Below are 21,199 nucleotides of genomic sequence, written 5' to 3'. Positions count from 1 at the left end.
TTCTGTTACATGCCAGAGGACTCTGGAAGTTGCTAGGTTTGCAAAGGCTTCCTAAAAAAACACTTGACTCTAACAGAACAGACTTGTGGATATAGGGATATTGGATGAGATGATCTCAGAACTAGGAACGAGGTCAACATTGGCATAGATGCCAGGCCTAAAAGTTCATTAGGCGGGAGATACAAAGTGCTTAGTAAGTGGAAGGGATTCTGGGAATTAGTAACCATGGCTCGGTTTCTTTGCTTATAGACTTACCATAATAATGTTACCTACTTTGAGGCAAGAGCTAAGCTAAAGTACCTGGTTAGACATTTGACACAAGACAGGTGTGTGGTTTTGGCCACTAGCTATAAAAGCATGCACAGTTCTCACAAAATTGTGGCCCAAGGAAGATCAGAAGAAACCTTGTAAACATGGTTGAAGAGTCCATCTAAAAATCCACTTTGAGAAGGAATGACTCCCAATAACAATACATAAGAATTTAAAAATGCAAAGCATATGTCTGTATTCAAATTCTTTGGTTACTCAATCCAGTCTGCCATGTAAGGTCCTGGCCTTAGGCAACTATCAAAAATGTCCCTGCCTTAGGGACAGCACCTTCAAAATAGGAAAAAAAAAAAACCTGTGCCTCACTCATAGGAGAACTAAAAGCTTTAGGGAATTCTAAGGCACACTAAATGAATTAAAGTGAAAAGTGCCACAGTATTCCGACAATTAGTGATTATTAAAGGAGTTTCATTGCCATCCTTATGAAAGCAAAGTTGTCCTTTCTTGGATTTGCTTAAGAGGTGTGAATTAATGTAAAGGAATGCTCACACATGTCTTTGTGATAAGGCACAATTACTAGTTTGTGAAGAAAGAAGGGAGTTTGTTCACACACACATACATACTCACTTTCACAAGCATGCATGCTTGAGCACACAAGCACACACACACACACACATGCATGAGCACTTGCATGCATGTGCGCGCGCACACACATACACACAAACACACACACACACAAGGCTATACCTACTGAAGCTACAAGACCATCCATTTAACAAAGTTCTTAGGATACCACATTATCCCAGTTGTGTTTTAACCCTTTAGTCCTCTTTTCCAACTTTTTTTTTTTTAATAACCAGAGAGTTACTGAAACCAGCTCCTCAAATCTGAGTGTATCTTGCTTTGTCTGTGAATCCAATCATTTTTCGGAGCTTTGGATTTTATTAAAGCCAAGATTTCAAAGCAGTGGGAGACATTCTATTAGTTATTAATTATAAAGAAGCCCTGGAGCCTTTGCTGCCTGTCACCATTTGCTCACATGACTCTGGAATGTCAGGCGAGATAATGAGTGAACTATAGAGGCATGCTTAAAATTTCTAACCATAGTGACACCCTTTCATCTGTAGCCACCGAGGCAAGGCCCAGTCTGCAGGAGCTAGTTAATTTCTCCTTGCTAGCCATGAGTCCTACTCAAGTGGAGTATCCCTGGAGATGTCAGCTCTACCCATGTACTACTTCAAGTTCCAAATGCTCTGCATCACAAGAGTTCTCTGTGCTAGATTTCGGAGTCTACTAAAATGCTTTCTCCAGACCAAGGTTTGGGCTGATGATTTTTCTCCTTGTAGAAACTTCTACAGATAAGCAGACCCTCCCAACTGCCTCCCTCTTTCCTTTCTGTGACAGCACCGAATGACAAGAGTGAAAAGCAAATAGATGTTAAGTAAAACAGCAGTGCTGTCTTGGTTTTTTCGCAATGCTCTATCAACCTGCTCCACTGCCTAGCAACCATGGCGGCTCACCCCGAGTTCATTTTCATTTTAATGTGCCACACAGAAAAGCAGCCTAAATATATAGCCCCAGTTCTGAAGCATATAATCTGTAAACTACAAGAACAGGCAGATCATTTCCATTAGTTTCTTATGTAGCAAAAACCACAATTTGCACCCAAAGCGTGTAATTATATTCAAATCCAGAAAGACTGCTTCAGAGAGAGTTGAAATTCATAGTTTGGGGGAAAGTCACTCAAGAGTACACACAGTGGTTTTAATGTGGGAGTGTGAGAAAAGTATTTCAAAACAATACAAATGAGGGCAAAGACAATGTAGTTATTCAGATTCCATGGGTTCCCTGTATACATGGGTGAGAATGACAGGATACTTAAGGAAGTCAGACTGAAAACTAGGGACAAGCCCTTTACCTGTAACTTGTCATGCTTTCTACATATGGAGCAGTGACAGGTACAGGAAGATGTGGTTACTTTTTTTCCTTTCCAACCAGTGAGACTCAACCAGAATGGTACAGTATCTGCCAGCACACAACCCCTTGAACTGTAGCACTTTCTCACACTAGGGTCCTTATGTAGGCGAAACCTTCAGTACAGCCCTAAAATTCTATTTCTGAACACAAAGCTAGACAACTCTTAGAAAGATCACATGATGAATTTACTTTAGCACAAGGCCAGGAAAGTTCAAAGCTGTCAGAGTACACACCTGTAGAACTTCACCTAGCTAAGGTGGGATTAGTGGACAAAAAGAGAAGTGGGAGGCAGGTTGCAGCTATAGTCCTGAAGGAATGAGCATTTTACCTTATCTATTGTAATTGGGAAGAAAGAAAGGCAGTGACCTTGAATTCATATTGCCTGGCTTTCTCACTATTTCTGACACTGTCTAGGCATCTATAGTTCAGTTCTTACTTTGCTCATGTGCAAAACTGAGCCCTTGGATCCCTAGACTTCTATGAGAATAACTCTGTGCTTTTGAGGAAGTTCATGCCTCCCCCTCCTACTGCCTTTTTTGTAAGTTAGCTCCATCTTCTAGTATAAATGGATAATGTGGCATCAACCACATTCTCGGGTTCAAATAGGCCCAGGCAAGCTGTCACATTTGAGTATTTATTACCAATTGTACACACACCATCAGATGTGTGTCAATTCACTGTTCCAAAGGCCTCAATGGCATGTGTACTCTATTCCTGACACAAGAGCTTGTTGTGTGTTTCTTTCTGTTTCTTGAGATAATGGACTATGTGGTACATTAGAAATATGAGGAGCTCTGTGGTTAGAATTGGGCTTGAATCTGGTGTTATCAGCCTATTACTTTAGTCAAGTCACTTATCCTCTCTGGGACTCAAGTGATTTCAATTGTAAAATAATACCCTCTGTATTAACTTCAAAGGCTTGTTTAGACTAGATGAACCGATGCAGAAAAAACATCTGGAAGTGTTGGACACACAGTGGGTGTCCATGACACACAGCTATGATCCAAGCAAGCCTCCCTCTAAATGTGAGCTGCAAGAAGAAAATGCCTTGCTCTTTATAAACTTATCTGCTCCGCCTCCTGCCCTGATGTAGCTAAACACAGCAGCATGTTTTAAACACAACACAGAACTCCTTGCTTCGTACTAATAAGGTGTATTTAAGTGAAACCTTTATTCTTTCCATCTCAGCATGGCTATGTAAATTTGGACTGCAGGCTTCCTACTGTCACAGTGTGCTTCTCTTTACATAGGCAGTTTCTGAAGGGGAGAAGAAAAACCTGGCTGGGGGGCGTGGAGGGGGCTTTGGTAACATTTTCTGACAATTAGGAAAATAGGCCTATAGTACAATGAGGTACCTGTGGAATTCAGAGGGGTCGAAGGCACACAGGAGTGTGCCTGAAAGATACAGGAGTGTGAGATCATTCAGTGTGCATGCTGCACAGCACAGGGAGAAACAGCCTCATTTAATGCCCCCATAAGGTGAGAAAGAAATAAGACAGAAGGGGAATGTTTTCTCCAGCTACAGAATTAAAGCACAGAAACAATGCATGTCACTACAGGAAGAAGGAAGAGGAAGAGTTAAAAGATCAAGATTCTCACAGAAAGGCTAGAAGCTAAAAAAGAGCAACCATAGCAGGCTGCCGGGCTCATATAGTTAGAGAGAAGAAAACCTTGCAATGAACTCTATGACCTTGCAGTATTGTTCCCATAAGAACTCTGTCTTTAAATCCAGACCGTAAAGCATGCAGTATACCATGTTCCTATCTATTCTATAACACCTGGGCTCTAAAACATAAAACTTCAAAGAAAAAGAAGATGGCATTAAAATAAGTTTTCCATTTCCATATCTGAAGACAGTTGACCTAAAAGCAGAAGTTATTATCTACTGTAAGGTATGTTTGTTTGTTTACTTTTTATTCTACTTCCCAATGCATCCCAAAAGCAGGAATGCTTGAATTCTGCATTGATTTATTAATATTTGTAATTTCAAAACATGAGCTCAGGATCTTTTCTAAGACCTCATCATTTTTAGTTCCCAAGATCTCTGAGCTTCTAAAGATTACGTTACAATTTGCTAACCATGGTTAGTACTTACCAGGCATGGATTTCTACTTAAGGAGAGAGCTGTACGTCACAGTTTGATTTCTGGACTGTGTAATCTCCCACTAGTTTAAAAACAGGAAAATGTTCACGATGGCATTCTCATCTACATTTTCCTCAAAAGTAGTATGCAAATGAAGTAGTTCTTCAGAGGCCAAAAGTCTTGGTATAGATAGAAAAGTCAAAGGAACTTGTGGATACAATATCTTTAACCTGCCTGGCAGCAAGCTTTTAACAAGAAAACACAGGTTAATGGGAGAAGGTAGCAATGCCATTGTAGTTTTTCTCATAAAATGTGTCACCTGTATGAGACATGCGCACTATGCAATACATAATTTTTCCTCTGGAAAACTTTGTGCCTATAACAGACAAGTACTATCAACTATCCACGTTAAAAACAAGGAGCATGCCTCTCAGTCAGGCACAAAGGCTGAGACACAGGACATTCAACATTCAACCCTAAGTCCTGTGCTTGATTGATTGATCTCACCCACATCTGCTACCCCACCATCCATTTGAACTCCATTACCATTCACCACTGAGACTCTCATCAGCACACGTTCTCAAGACTCTTTTTTAAAAGAAGTATCTGAAGTAGGGAAAGAAGGAGTAAGGAGGAGGAGGAGAAGAAAGAGGAGGAGGAGGGAGGAATAAATGGAAGAGGAAGAACGGAAGGAAGGAAGGACGGAAGGAAGGAAGGAAGGAAGGAAGGAAAGGGAGAAGAGAGAAAAAGAGGGACAGAGGAAATTATTTTCCAAAAGAACTGAACATCTTGCTTCAAATTTAAAGCAACTTTATAATGCACAACATGGGTTTTTAGTCATTTCACTAGAGCATTACAACTGATAAAGTAGACAGGCCACAACATTTATATTTATAAATAAATTTTTATATAAAAGACAGCTGGAAAATATTGAGATGATACTTCTTAAAATTTTAAAGTGGTCACATTTTTTCTGCTGTCAAAAAAAAAATAATCATTTTATATGTAGTTAATCTGTGTTTCCTCATTTAAAGATTGAAAAAATGAAGATCTAGGTGTGTGTGTGTGTGTGTGTGTGTGTGTGTGTGTGTGTGTGTGAAAGAAAGCAGCTATGGGTCTTAAAAAAGTCAGTGGGCAGGGAATCTGAGGATGTAGCTTGGAAGAGTAATAGGTGTGAGTGAGGAAGCCTCAAGTGGACATTAAGCTGCACAGAGGCTGTGTCGGCTTCATGCAGACTTAGTCCTGCACATCCCAGCACCTGGACTCTGGCCCAGCAGCTCAGCCAAGAAGGCAAACAGAAGTTTACTCAATCTGCTGTCTTTGTGTTCGCCATTTATATAAATAAGACTTTTCTTTTCTAGGCACCATCTTAGGATTTGGTAAATTGCTGTTATTGTCACCCAGGGTTTACTTGTCTATTCTGACTATAATAGTCACTGAATTCATTAAACAAGTAGCACAGGTGGAGTGATGTCTAGCCTCCACCCTGGCGGTGCTGCATTTACACCATCTCCTCAAAATGTGTACACAGAAGCCCCACTCAAGAGTAACTCAGAATGTGACTATTTGGAGATAGGTCCTGTAAAGAGGATATGAAAATAAGATGAAGCCATTAGGGTGGGCCTAATGCAGCCTAATGGGCCCTGAGAGAAGGAAAAACAGGAAAACAAAATACACCAGGGCTGATGTACACAGAGAACAGGAGAAAAGATGAATTGGGGGCCACAGTGAAAATGACCATCTGCAAACCACAGAGAGAACTCGGGAGAAACCAAGCCTGCTCGCTTGCTGATTTCAACATTTAGTCTTCAGAGCCCCAAGACAAATTTCTGATTCTTTAAAGAAACCAGTGTGTGGTGCTTTGTTGTGGCAGCCACAGGTAACAAATATAGGAAGGGAGTTCAGGGGTTACCTTCACAGAGTTGTGTTCCTCCCAGGCTACCTACGCTTGCAGAGAAGTAACGTTTCTGAAATCTGATAAGTTCAACACTAAAATACAAAATAAAATATAGTACCTCTGCCAGATTCAAAGTTTGAAATCGAGGCATAAAGTTCTCGCTACAGAATTATATGCATAGCTAGTTGGTAAGGGGCTTTTACTCTCTCACACCCAAAGGCAGTTGTTAGCATCTCTCATCTCCTGTACCTGTGATAGTGTTTGGTCCCCCCACCTCCACCCTACATGGTGACTGCAGCGATAACATTTACAATCCCGAACAGCTTTACACTATGATACTATACTCTTCCCCTAAACTCTTTCAAGAGCCGACTAATCTCCAAACCCACCACTTACCAGTACATTTTAGAGAAGGAAAACAATGCATGCTGAGGATAAAGGAGAAACCAATTTAATTAATTCATCACCAAGGCCAAAGACATATAAATCTTGTTGTTTTATCTGTCAACCAACACTCTGAATTATTCAGTGTTCCCGATCTCAAGAAGGAAAGCTGAGAGAAAGTGGTTAGAAAGCAGCTCCTGAGAACCATAAAGTACTCCATAGATGAATGCAGAGCAAGCCCACTGCTGTGCAAACTTCTTGGGCTAGTCCCTGAAAGGAAGTTGTGACAGAGTCTCATCCAAGACTCCTGGCCCCTGGGCCACCAGAGGGGCCACCACCATATCTGCTAAGCTAAGGTAGTTTGAAACAGAACAAGACCTGTATGGAAGTGAAGATTAGAAAACAAGTACATTTACCTGTTTACATGTTTTCTACAACTAAACCACCTAACACATTTACACTTGACTTATTTAGTGCTGGAAACACAGCATAAGATGGAAAAATAAGTGTGGAGAGGTATTTTTAGTAATGGGAGAATAAATTTTACAAAGGACATTTAGATTTTATATGAAATGATTTGGCTTCCTGTTTGGGGCCCAGCTGTCCTCCTGCAGTTTTTAAAAACATGGAAGCAGTTGTCTTCCATACTTATCAATGTAGCTATAGGATCACGCTGAGCTGAACACCACAAAGTCTCATTAACTTACATGTGTCTTGCAGATAGGACAAAGCCGGGTCCCTGAAAACTCTTCTCTGTCACCTGAGTGACTAATGGGTAAAAGAGCACATGAGAGGGGGGTGGGCAGCCTGGAAGAAGAGATTGGAGGAAGGAGGAGAAGTACATCAGATTCCAGTTTTTTTTAAGGTCCACTTGATCTTGAAGTCCTAATCTGAGACTATTTGGGGTACCTCAGTAGTCTCTCCCAATTCTACAAATGATCTCAGCATCACTCTGGCTGCCCTGGAATAACAGACTTCACAAAAGTCTATAGCATAATCAATATTTTAAAGATCACCTCCAAGCAAGGATGAGAGCATGAGTGGAAACTACCTGCTGTTAGGAAGATTTCTGTTTTCCCCATCTGTCTTAGTAAGAATCCTACTACAGGGCATGGGGATGGGGGAAGGGGTAGCTGCTGAGTAGCAGGAGCTCTGAGGGTTTGGAGCTTCTTAGGATTTGGAGCTTCTTAGGAAGTTAGGCGAAGCATTAAAAAATTATATATATATATATACATATACATATAGAAACATATATCTGTGTGTGCATATATACATACACAAATATGTATATGTTATAAACTTCTTGTTAATTGCTACTTTCCTTGGTTTCAAGTTTAAAAATATTAATTAAATATGGAAGTCACCTACTTAGAATCAATATATTTACTCTCCAAGTCCCATTTCAGTGGGATGGAGACTTCCTGAAAGAAAGCACCGAAGAGTAGAATTCAGAAGCTTTTTTATCTTAACTATGGCAGACCCTTAGGTTTGATGCATCCTGCGGCTCTGCTGGCTATGAAAGGCTTGTGAGGGGGTCTCTGGCCATTTCTTATTCTCTTTTTGTAAGTCAACCTGAATCTTATCAGTTGCCAGGTAATAAGAAATTGCAATGGAAACCAGTCAAAGGGGTTTAGAGGGAACTGGTGTACCAAATTTTGCATAGATGAGGTAGAGAAAAAAATTAACCTGTATACAAATAGACACTTTTGGAAGGGAGGGTGTATGTGACTAAGACAGAGAAGGGGGTTGGGATTTAGAAATCCTTCGTGTACGCTGTTCTGCAAATCCCATCACCTACTACTAGCTGCTTTTAACTGTTTACATCTTGAACAACAACGACAGAAAAAAAAAAAAAAAAAAAAAAAAAAAGCAAGACCTTCCTCGCCTCTAACCTCTAACTAACACATAATCTTCATTTCCCTGGTGATCATTTACACTAATTAGCAAAATTTAGCTAATTATCGCTCAGCGTTTCTATGTTTAATTATGGCTATTAGTAATAGTCTGTCTGGCTTCCCTTCTCCACCCTATCTCAGGCTATTTCTTCCTTAGGAGTTAAGTTTCCATTTTAATGGCATTCTCTCTCTCTCTCTCTCTCTCTCTCTCTCTCTCTCTCTCTCTCTCTCTCTCTCTCTCTCTCTCTCTCGTGTGTGTGTGTGTGTGTGTGTGTGTGTGTGTGTGTGTGTGTGTGTGTGTGTAGCTCTTGCCTGGGCTTCTGTGTTTTTGTTTTGTTTGTTTTTGCCTTACTTTACATAGAGTCTACAGCACACCCAACACAGGTCATGGGGGTAACAGCAGCCAGGTTAGAAGCAAGCATTTGGGCATTCTCTTCATCACACTAGCCCATTCTACCAGACCTTACATGCCCTAAACTACTTGACCATTCCACCAGATGTGACTGGAAAAGAAAGAAGCAGCACGTGCTGGCATTCTCTCAATGTGTTTCCACTTAAAACAGCTTGGAGCAGGAGCCCCCAGGGTAGGAGCCAGGGGAAAGAATTACTTTCCTAATGGGGCCAGCATGCCTCAAAATATAAGCCAGGACAGGGCCTCTAGAGAGGTTCACAGCACAGGCACCAGAGGGCTGCTCATGCATTCTCTCTGTCTTTCCCATTCCCCTCATCATCAGCATAGAGTGCATAGTAAACACTTCTTCAAACAATTTACTACAGCAGGCTTCTGCCTTAGCTGCAGACATCAGCCTTTTAGAGGGAGCCTGCTCAGAGCTGGGTATATTTCTATGAACCACAGGTCCCTTCCTTCAATAGCCATGATGAAAAGAGGGTTGTTAGGAGCAAAATATATCATACATGGCCTGTGTCAACCAGCCCATTCATACTGGCTTTAATTGAAAGATCACTTGCATAAACGGTGAATCAAAGATGCTATAATTTACAAGGGTAAATTAGAAACGGTCTTAGCCTTATTTGACAGATTGCATCCTCTCTAGTAGTTAGCAATATTAGATGTGCTGTTTAGGAGATAGCTACTCTTTCCAACAGACATACAGGAAACTATAAAGCTGCCCAAATGAGTAATAACACCCACTGGCTGTTAACTATATTTTCTGCCTTCTTTGACTCAATTGTTCGCCCCAGACCTTTACCACACAGGTAACTTTATAACAGTTCCGTCAACTTCAGGCTGCCCCCCCAAAAGACCTGCTGTCAGCTATTTCTTCACAACTAGCCCCCAAACAAAACCAGAGAAAGGAAGGTTGAATGAATGCAAGGTGAATGAATGAGTTCTCAACGTGCCGCGTCATGGGGAGTTATCTGATTGAGTTGGCTGCCATCACAAGTAGAAGATGGGAAAGGGTAGAGAGTGTGTTCCCACTGACATCATCAAGGGTGCTGAGGAGGGGAGAACCTTTTATTGGAAAGTGAATAGCTGACAGCAAACAGCATTTTTGCCTTTAAGAAAAAAAAGTGACAGTCTTTCCCTCTTGTGCACATGCAAGCCTTCTCGTAATTTCAACTTGAATTTTCCTGCTGTTCCCACCCTTGACCCTACCTGAAAGACGGAGTGGGTTAAAGGTTTGCAATGCCCCAGTAAAAGATAAAGAGCAGAGAGACCCACCGTGCCCTCCTCGAAGGGAAACAGGGGAGCGATAGATAGAAATAGGCACTGAGTGGTGCTTGCTGCCTTGGAAATGGTGCTCCTGCTGAGAGTGAGATCCCGGAGAGGAAGAGGAGGAGGAGGAGGAGGCTACATTAGAAGAACTCCATACAGAGCTGACGATACATCCCCAGAAGAGAGACCAGATCCCAAGTGTCCAGGCCGGCCGGCGAGGAGGGCTCCGTCTTGCGTGGATTCTCAGGTGCATGGTCAACGCACTGGACCACTACAGATGGGCAGTTTAAATTCCAGCCAGTGAGCAATAACGAAGTTCATGATGCCCAGGGGCCCATCATAGCAGGAAGAAGAGTTGTCCAATTTGGGGATGGGGGAAGCAATAAGAGTTTGAGGGGTAATGATGGATCTGTTTCAAAAACGGAAAGAAAAGAAGGGAAAAGAAACTACAAAAAGAAACTGAAGATTAAAAAAAAAGATAAAGCAAAGCCTCTTTTCTCCCCTCTGAAGTAGAAATTTAGGATGCAAGAGTAGACCCAGGTACAGCAAACCTGGAGAGCCCCGGCTTGTCACAATTTCAGGAAAGGACCCTGGAGGTTTCTTCCTGCTCTCTAGGTGCCTCAATTCCGATGTTTTAACTGCATACTCTGGAAAGCCGCTCGGGGAAAGGTGGAAATGAAGAGAGAGGACAAAGCAGGGGAAAACCCAAGTAGGTTCACGCTAGTTAATCCCAATATCCAAGGAGTTTGGACATTTTTTTCCCTTCCTTTCTTGTTTCGACTTCCAAGCGATGCAATGCAGAGCTGCCAGGCAAAAAAAAAAGGGGGGCTGCAGGTGGAAGAGTTCTCTTGCTCCGGGGAGCCTCCGTGGAAGGGCGCAAAGACTGTTAACCCTGAGTGTCCTGGATGAGCGCCATGGTGCAGCCGCCTTGAGTCCTGGGTTCACAATGGGTTGAAAAGGCAGACAGCAGCAGCAATCAGAGAAGGAAATCAAAAGGGACAGGAGGAAAAGAAACAGCACTGAGCTAGCCAATCAAAGCAACGTGGCAGGAGGTGGAGAGGAGCAGGGTGGGCGCAATCCGAGAGAGCACTAGAGGAGGTGGCCGGCAGGCAGCAAAGGCGGCCGAGAGACGAGCGGGAGCTTGCAAAGTGCGCGCAACTGGGGAGGCACAGGTGAAGTGAAGCAAGGAGTTGGGGGAGCCAAATTCACAAATGGGCAAGTCATATGCAAATAGCGCACTCCGGAGAGCAAATCAGTTGCAGCCGGTGTGCTCTGCCGAGGGACTGGCTGGCTCTGGAGGAGGGAGGGGAGGAGCCGCCCGGAATCCCAGCCCTCCCCATTCAAGAGTACGCTCGCTTGCTGCTTGCTCTCCTACACAGCGGCGCACGGGAGCTGGTGCTCTCCCTTCTTGCTTGAGTCCCACCCTGCCGTGTGTTCAGGATGGAGACCCACAAGCTTCTACTGCTGCTGCCGCCCAGATCTCCTTCCTGCTTCTCTCCCAGGATCTTTAAACCCAAACTCCGACGACTGAGGCACCCGGAAGGTTTTGGAAGAAATATCCAGGCAACAGCACAGCCCAAATGTCCCTAAACCAAAATAAACCCCAAGTCTGCGGGCGCACTAGACTGCCTGTGGTAGGTGTCTGGCTGTTCTTGCTGCTCCTGAGGCTGCCACTCTCCAGCGCATGGCTCTGCTGAGACTGAACAGGAGACCAGGACACCACTCCTGTGTCAATGAATAGATGACAGAATCCCTGTTTCCGCTCTCGGAAGAAAGGGTTTTGGAGTGGCTAGCCCAGAGACTATAGAGTGAAGGGTTCCGTGGCTGCAGCTCTGCCCCTCCGAGGTGGCTTCCACCTACTCTAGACAGAAAACCCTTGGAATTCAGGACCCAGAGAGAGCACCTTTAAGTCAAATGACAGTAAAGTGGATGTGCAAAGGAGAGGAGTAGCTGGCCTGTGCCTGACTTGCCCAGAAGATGATGATTCAGGCGCGGTGGATTCTCCCTAGTGCTGAGCACCAGCAAGTACTACCTAAATCTTCTGGGTAGGGCATGCACACAAGGGATGTGTAGGGATGGGTGGGTGGGGTTATGGTGGCAGGGCATTGAAGGGGAGGGGTTGGAAAGGGGGAGTACAGGAGTGGGTAGCACATGTAGCTCCTGTCATGGCCATCCGTGACTCCAGGAGGGGCTGGCCCAGAACCCTTTCAGGAAACAATGACACTATCCACTATTTCCACTAACTCCACTGAGTGGGGGCATAAGAAGCAGGAGAAGGGCATATTTCCAGGCACGTCCTTTTGATATGAGCCTTGCTAGCAGTTACTCTGCCCTGATCATCCACCTTCACTCTGTAGAGTAGACACACACACACACACACACACACACACACACACACACACACACACAGTGTTATATGTCATTTATCTTAAAACAAAAGATGCTTACATATATATACAGATATATGTACATATATATGTATATGCAAGGCTCAAATCTATTATATATTTATGCTCATTGCAAACTCCCTAATGAGGATGAAGAATGGAAATTAAGACAGTGCTGTTCATCCTTGGGACATCCCAACGACTTATTAAGGAAGTAGCCTCCAATAGATGATTATTATATACAACCTACGAGCTCTAATACCAACAGAATTTACAATAGTGACTTAAGATTCTCGTTCAGGAAGTTGTGGCTTCCTAAAGATCCATCTGCCCATGCCACCAATGCCCTGGCTCACAGCTTTGGGGTGAGGCGAGGACATGGCCCATTGACAAGGCCTTTCAGCTTTGGGTGGGGGGGGGTTACCAATACAATAACTTAACCAGAAACTTGTACTCAGAAACACCACAGCAGAGGTGGGTGTGGAAGAGGGGGTGCTTGAATCTCCTCTGTAGAGTATGGGAGATGTCTCCCTCTTTAGGGGGTTAGGAGTTTTAAACGAGAAAATACAGAATGCCTCTGGCATAAGACCTGGAAGTTAGTAACACAATTCCCTGTTCTCTAGAAAAAAATGAGCTGAAGCTTCCAGAAGGTGAAGTGTGCAGTTAGGGTTGTATGCTATTATTAGCAAAGCCAAGAAATTAAACATTATTTCTGACAGTTTATGATAATTCTTACACTTCTCAACTATTTCTTGATTTAGTTCCACCAAAAGATTCCTGTTGCATTTTGAACTAGCTCTAACTCTGTCCTGTGACCTTAAAAGGACTCAGGAGACCATGCTTCTGATGTATTGGCCAGCTCCATTAACTAGATGTCCCAGACTCACTTCCCTCTTACTCCCCCACACTTTCTCTCTTCTGTTTGAATATACCAAGATATTTGCCAACTCAAGCCTGCAAAGGCTTTGCTGGGCTTTCTTACTTGGGAGGCTTCCTCCAAGGTTGTCAGTTCATTTGCCACATCTTAGAGCATCTTTCTGCCTCTCACCTAAGACTAGCTACTGCCATCCCTGGTGGCTATTCTACTCTGTTGCTCTGATTTGTTTCTTTTGTGGCAAATGCTTCATCTGTTCATAATGAATATCCTTAAAAGAAAAATGGTAAGCTCTCTGGCTGAGCCTTTGTCCCACTCTCTGAAGGCGGAGCCTTGGCCCCCCTCTCCTCTGCATCCCCTGTATGTGGCACATGGTTAGCGAGTAGCAGGAAATGTTTGCTGAATAAATGAACCCAGTGGGCCAATTGCCAACCACGTCTTAGAATCTATTAGCTCTCCTACCATGAGTTTCACTGACCCATTTATCTGGCTTTAGTGACATTGATTTCCAAGAGACAAGCCTTCCAGAGTTGATATGCAGAACACTTATCTTTTTCATGATCTCCTGCTTTTCCAAGTTGGCACTGAATGCTGGAGACTGTTTTGACTTTATCCAAAGGAAGCAAGGGGAGCCTAGATGGACATTCCAATTAATTCTCTGCCAGGATATAAAGGGAAAATAAACCCTTGATGCAGAATGGGATCTGCAAACACTGCTAAGGCACTGCAGCTGGGACTATCCATTCTATGTCTCAGTCTTATAACTTATATTTTTTTACTCCTCACAGAATATCAGAAGAAGCAATTGTGGGTTCCAAGGAGGGAGATCCCATTTATGGGCATAGTTGAGTGGGGAGATGGCTAATCAGATAACAAATCCAAAGCTGCTTCATGTTGCTTCTTCTACTCCAAAGAGCTAAGCCGCAAGCATCCTGATGAACTACACATCCTTCTCCAATTTAGTACACTATTAAGTTTTTCATATGTCTTCCATCCCTCCCTCTAGTCAACACGTTCTTATTTATATGTCTTTTCCAACTCCTATTCTTTCAGTCTACTGCAGTTACGTTAGACCAGCTTATTTTGAGCATTTTGTCTCTGGAAATATGTTGGTATGTTTTAAATGCCCCTACCCCCTACAGCAAGAAACCCAGAAAAACAGTAGTCCCTGCCCAGCATAGATGCTCCCTCCTGCATTGTCCCTCCTGAATTCTGTCCTCTAATGGATAGCTTTAATTGGGATCCCAGGCACATCAAATAGAAGAAGATAGGAGTCCACTTTTAGGAGAGGATCAGATTGAAAATTGTTATGCCCACCACAGACTTAAAGCCGAATTTATTTCACAGGAATAATCCATTTTAGCCCCCTGCATAAATCCCTTGCATAAAACCTACATGTAACTCTTTAGAATCTTGCATTTCTGAATGGAAAGCTACTGGTGTGTAAACCCCTCTGTGAGCTGGGTCCACTGGGGAAATCGCTGGACCTCTCAGTGCATTGCGCTCCAGAGGTTGTCATCATAGACTTCCTCTCCTGGCTCTTTTAATTTCCTCTCTCTCTCTTCTCTCCTCAGGAAACAATCCAAACAGAAGAGAAGAAAACCTTTACTCTTAATTCTTTACCTTGTTTTGTTCATCACCTCAGCTTACGAGCAGTATGTGGAATCTCCTGGCTTCTGAAATAAGCCTCCTACTTGTAGTTAAAAGTGTCAGGCATCAGAAAGCTAATGTGAAGTTGCCCTGTCCACCGTCCCTCATGGTGCATTTTATCTCCGCACCTGCCTCTTCTCACTTGGATAGGCTCTGACGTGCCACTTCACTGTCAGCAGGAGATACCTGTCAAGTTCGCCACTGCCGGCACATCTAATGTGATTGCAGACTTAAAAAGACCAGAAAGCGTAGGCACAGCCTGACTCTGTGAGACCCAAGCCATCAAGGGAAGACCCACTTTCTCAGAAAACAAAGAGTAGAAGTCCTTACTTTCTGTCCTCTCCATGGCTCCAATAGGCAGTTTGGGAAGAGAAAAACACAAAAGCCACCCTCCCCAAACTAAACTCTCATAATGTATAGTGAAATAAAAGTCCTGAAAAAATACAGGTGACTGTTAACATGGCTATAAATATATCCAGAGGTTCTTCCAGTGACACCATAAAGCAGTCGAACACTGCTTTATTATATGTCAAGAGATTTATTTATACCCGCATAAGTCATTCTTCCGTTCATTTATTTAAGAAAGCCATCCTGGAAAAAAAAAAAGCCATTTTCGAGTATGTTTTCCTTTGGGGAGTATAAAAGAGGAAGCCTTTTCTTTTAAATATCACTCCTACATGAATTTGACTAAATGAAAACGACAGTAGCCTCTTTGTATAAATGTGTGGCTCAGAGAATACCTAGGTTGCTCTGGCATTTCTTTTTTTCTTTTTTTTTTTTTCTTTTTTTTTTTCTTTTTTTTTTTTTTTTAACCTTTTATTGTTGAGAATTTGATACATGAATAGAATATGTTTTGTTTATGGCCATACCATTCTGAGCACGCCAGATCTTTTCTTCCTATTTCTTTAAGTCATCCTTCTAATAAACATCATTATTCCCTTGTCCTCCTTGTGGCCACAGGAGGGATATCAGGCATGTAACTGTTGAGCCAAATTTCTTTACGTTTTCCAGATGTTTGGAGATTGAGCAGTGGGGTTGGGAAATTTATAGTGTTTAAATATATATATATATATATATATATATATATATATATATATATGTATATATATACACATATATATTCAAGGAGATGTATGAAAAGAGCTCCTTAGATAAGTCCCCTTGAAATCCAAATGAAATAATAATAATCATTTATTAAATAATTATTATGATTATTATTTATTTTACATCAAAGGCAGGGCCCTGTTCTCCCAAAGAGGTCTGGCATATATGCTTGCTAGACTGTACTAAACTACTGATACAAATCACTCATCCAAACCCCGCAACCTTAGCCCTGTGAAGATCTCTCTCCAGTTTTGAGGAATTAAATAAGATGAATTATTGTTATACAAAGACAGACCAAATACTTTATGTTTGTGTGTGTAGCACCAGGACCTCGCACATGTGAAGCAAGCTCTCAACCTCTGAACAACAGCCTGCAAACCCGAACAGAGTCATTTTATTGCATATGTATAGGATATGCCCCCCAATCAAAGGTTTAGGGTGCCTTTTGAGCTGTTGGGTTGTGTTGTTTGGCAGCCAGAGATCAAATTATATTTATTAGCTGCCATGTAAGTTTTGAGAAGGTCTTTGGACAGTTTCTACTTTAGCCTCTCTCTCTTAAAAATAAGAACACTCATACAGCCGGGCATGGTGGCGCTCGCCTTTAATCTCAGCACTCGGGAGGCAGAGGCAAGTGGATCACTGTGAGTTCGAGGCCAGCCTGGTCTACAAAAGTGAGTCCAGGACAGCCAAGGCTAACACAGAAAAACCCTGTCTCAAAAAAAGCCAAACCATACCAAAACAAAAAACAAACAAACAAACAACAACAACAAAACCAAGAACACTCATACAAACCATAGACTCAAATGGCTAACGCATGTGAAGTGTGTGGCAACAGTGCCTGACATACAGAAAATGGTCAGCATCAATTATAATGACAGCTACAACAATTCTTCTGTTATTATCCTCGTCTTCTCCAGGGGACTCGTAAGAGGTTATCCCTGCAGCTAGTCCTTCCCTTGTGCTTGTTCAGATCTTCCGGGGAGTAACCCCAGCAACCCCAAGACATAGATGAAAATTCTCTCCTGGCTGCTTCCAGCATGCTGACTTGTCCTTGCCAGAAAAGAGGCCAGCTCCATCAGACTCTTTTTACATTTGCCTTTTAAGGCAGCTCTATATATCTCTTCAAGGGGAAGTACAAAAAGCGATCCTTAGCTAAAACCCCTTGGAGTCCACATGAAATAATAATAATCTTAATAAAGATTGACTCAGAACCAGATAATACCAACAACTGATGCCCAGCATTGTTTTGCAGTTGTTTTCCATGGCAGGGTGGGGACTCACTGAACCTCAGTTGGCTTTGGGATCTGCAAAGCCTTTTCTGGATCTTCTATTTCATTTTCTCCCTGTCTTCTAATTCTAATTAATTGGGCTTCTTCCTGAAAGGTACACTTTCCAAAGCCTTATTAATTTCCATTGATTTTATGAAGAATTTCATTAGCATTGAATCGTCTTTTTTTTTTTTTTTTTTTTAAATACTGATGAGTCCACTTTTGAGCTAAGTCCTACTCAGTATATAAAGAACCACAACCTTTGCCCATCACGTCAGGGCATCTACTTCTTTAATCCATGAATGTTACCTTTAGGCTTACTAGGACAAGATACTATGTAAAATGCAAAACACTCAGTGAGGAAGAACTTCAGGCCTAAGGAAGCAAGTGCTGTAATAGGCTAAAACCCGATGAAGAATCATACCATAAATCCCACAGCAAGTGTGAGATTAAAGGTGTAAAGCAGGTACACATACTAGACAATGGAGCTAATCTACCATGGCAAGAGGAAGAAGATCCAGTGTGGATTCACAGGCAAGGTGACACATGTATGAAACATTGGAAGACAGATGTCCACGTCCTATGCATCACTGTTTTGCCCTGAGCAGTTTTGAATTCTCCAACCTTGTTTCCTAGAGAGTAGAGTGATTCATAATCCCTAGATCATAAGACCTTTTAGGATTGCATGAAAACATATATTGAAATACATAATTTTGTGTTACTGTTTACTATATGAATGTGATCTAAAATAAATTGAAATCAGAAAGAAATCTAAAGGCAATTCTTAATGTAGGGAAGAATTGTGTACCTCCAGCTTCCCAGAGGCAAACCTCTCTGTTTGTTAAATGGTCAGTGTCTGAGAAACTCTAGAAGGGTTCAATATTTTCATTCTATGAACGAGATAAGTATGGCAGAGGATAATGAAAGACAGGAAAAGAGAAGGGGGAAGAGAAAGTGCAAACACACATGGAGGCACCACAGGAAGTACATACGTCCACAGCCCTCTTTATGTCTAAGGGCTGGGTTGCTGCACTACAAGATGCTACGCAAATTCCATAAGGAGTCAAAATAATTAAACTATTGCTTACTCATCTTTGATTTGTTGATTTATTCTGGGTTTTTTTTTTTTTTTTTTGAGAAATATTCTTCTTAGAGCATTCATCTCACTCTCTACCCTGTGGACAATACATAATTTAAGAGAAGCAGGGATCTGAAACAATCAGCAAATATTTTATTTTTTAATCTATAAAAGGGCTGGGGTTTTATCTCAGTGGTAGAGAGCCTCACTCTCATGGATGAGGCCTTAGGTTCAAATCTAAATACTACCAAAACAAACAACACACACACACGCACACTGTGCACAGGGATGTTAAATGGTATGTTTATATTGATTTAGTAGGTGTAAATTCATATAACAGAAAAATCTTGAGAGAATGGAAGAATACACTCCTACTGGGAGGTACAGTGCTACCTGAGGAGCTTTGGAAGTGTTTGCAAGATGGGTAAGAAGGGCATGGTTCAGTGACAATAAGGACATTTCAAAGCCATTAGAGTAGTTGGAGGCTAGGTACTGAAATCAGAGTTCATACTGGAGATAGGACAAGCAGTTCTTGAAATAGATGAAGCCACACTGATAGACTATTTTAGCATCAATGATATCTATGTTTTAAGATCTGCCACCTTCAGTGTGGACAGGCGGAATTATTGGCATTTTCTGTCTTCCCACAGCACTGTTCTGTTAACACTTGTGACATTCTGTTGTTGTCAGTTAGTCTATATCTTGGTAGGCTATATATTTCACAAGAACATGATGTACTAAAACTGTTTGATCTTAGACTAAATTAACTGTTTAAGTTCCAAGGTCAGACAGCATAAGTTCTTGTTCCTTTTCCTTCTTTTTAAACTAGCTCCATGGCATTGAATAAATTACTTAGCCTCTATTTACCTGTATTATTATAGATGAGTGTAAGATAGTAATATTCTTGATCTCAAACTTAGAATAATCCTAAGCTCAATGGGAAACTGTGGACATTTGTTGGTTAACACAAACACACACACACACACACACACACACACACACACACACACACACACACACATGCATACAGACATCTCTTTTACAAGGAAGAAGTTTTCAGGACTTGGAGCTGTTGTGAAATCAGAAGGGGGATCTTGCAAGTCCATGAGCGCCCCATCACAGGAAAGGTTCAAGCAGTAGATGTTTGGTAAGAAACGTGGAGTGGGTGAGGGACAGAACTTTGTCTTACAAACAAGATTATACATATATGAAGTTTTTGTTGAGCTTTCTCTTTGCTTCCCACTTCTACATTTGCTTAAACATCATCATCTGTTGGCCTCGTCTTGAGGATCAAACCCAACTCCTAGATGCTGCAAAGATTTGAAATTTTTAAAATTGAAACCGTATGCACCTGGGTTAGGAAACTTAGCCTTCTACAAAAGCAGTAGCATTGTTGCATGAGAGTTTAATCTCTATTATTCCACACAGAACAAGTTCTCTTTAGACATGTTAACAATTTTGTTTCTATTTTAGATAGCAAATATTTTTTCTACTGCAACACCTACACATCTGCTGTCCCTGTGATCTAAAAAGCCATTGTTCAGTGATACAAATTTTTTTGCTATGGAAAGGGTGTGATTCCCTCAGCTCTTCTGTCCTTTAATTCTCAGCCAAAAACCATGGTGGATCAAACATAAATAAAAAATGGCTTGAACACTCTGGGATGCTAAGTAGCAGAGTAGAACTACATTTTTTCACTCGTTTTTATGTGGGGTGTATGTATGTGTATGTGTGTGTGTGTGTGTGCCATAGCATGCATGTGGAGATCAGAGAATAATTTGCTAGTGCTGGCTTCAAGGTTTAGTCCAGGTAGTCAGTCTTGGTGACAAGTGTCTTTACCATCTTTACCTATGGAATCTTCTGGCCACGCCCATTTTTTCTTTTTTCTTTTTAACCAATACAAGGACTCTCCTCAACAGCTGGTGTAGACAAGTAGGTATTTAGGAGACATGTAAGTTAGAGAAACTGAGATGTAGAGAAAGAATGACTATTTTAATACTATATAACATATCTTCATCAAAACAACCGGTGTATTCTTAGATCTCATTCTAGAATGAAGTATTTACAGCTCCCATTGCAACATGAATCAATATGAAATAGGCATATAAAGACAGAATACAATAAGAAAATAATTTGGCATGTGCGAATAAGTAACTCAAAAAATTATATTATCTATCAAAGTAAGATAAGTTGGTAAAATAAATATGGTTGAAATTATTAACTGAAGAAAGTATGCCATCAATACAGAAAAACATCTGTAATAAATGGAAAACTTTAAAAAACCAAGCTTTTGAAAATACAGCATAATTAACAAAAACAATGTGGTTGTTGGGTTATGTAGATGTAGCTAAAGAGAGAATTAATGAACTGCCACATAAACCTGGGGAAGTCTTGCAGCTCCCAGAGAAAGGGATTTCAGCAAAACAAAAGAGCAAAGAAAAGCCAAACATGCTTCTATTAAGACAAACTGGGGATAGAGTAGAGGAAAATAGAGAGAGAAATATTTAAAAAGAAAATGGGAAATTTTTCACAGTAAAGTAATATGATATGTTTTATTTAAAGATTGTAGGCAAAGTAAAACAAATACACAAAAATGCAATATTTTTAATTTATCATAGGCACATGAAAGAATACCAAAACTAAAACACAAAACTTTT

At 41.5% G+C, this 21,199-nt stretch overlaps 1 protein-coding gene across 38 annotated transcripts in view; it reads right to left on the bottom strand.

The window, feature by feature from the left end:
• Nrxn3 (neurexin 3) overlaps positions 1 to 21,199 on the bottom strand; it is a 1,522,640-nt gene that overhangs the window by 512,193 nt on the left and 989,248 nt on the right. For 4 of the 38 annotated variants that reach the window (XM_051149976.1, XM_051149992.1, XM_051149961.1 and 1 more), the window contains exon 1: positions 10,188 to 11,375. The exons of 32 other annotated variants lie outside the window; for them this stretch is intronic. In XM_051149976.1, coding sequence (XP_051005933.1) covers positions 10,188 to 10,434 — 247 coding nt within the window. In that variant the 5' untranslated portion in view covers positions 10,435 to 11,375. Of the gene's footprint in view, positions 1 to 10,187; positions 11,376 to 21,199 lie in introns of those variants that run through there. 2 more of the 38 variants (XM_051149968.1, XM_051149983.1) reach the window with 1 other exon arrangement.

This window comes from Acomys russatus, chromosome 1 (assembly GCF_903995435.1).
Source record: "Acomys russatus chromosome 1, mAcoRus1.1, whole genome shotgun sequence".
NCBI classification, from domain to species: domain Eukaryota; kingdom Metazoa; phylum Chordata; class Mammalia; order Rodentia; family Muridae; genus Acomys; species Acomys russatus.
This window is presented reverse-complemented; position numbering and strand designations above follow the sequence as displayed.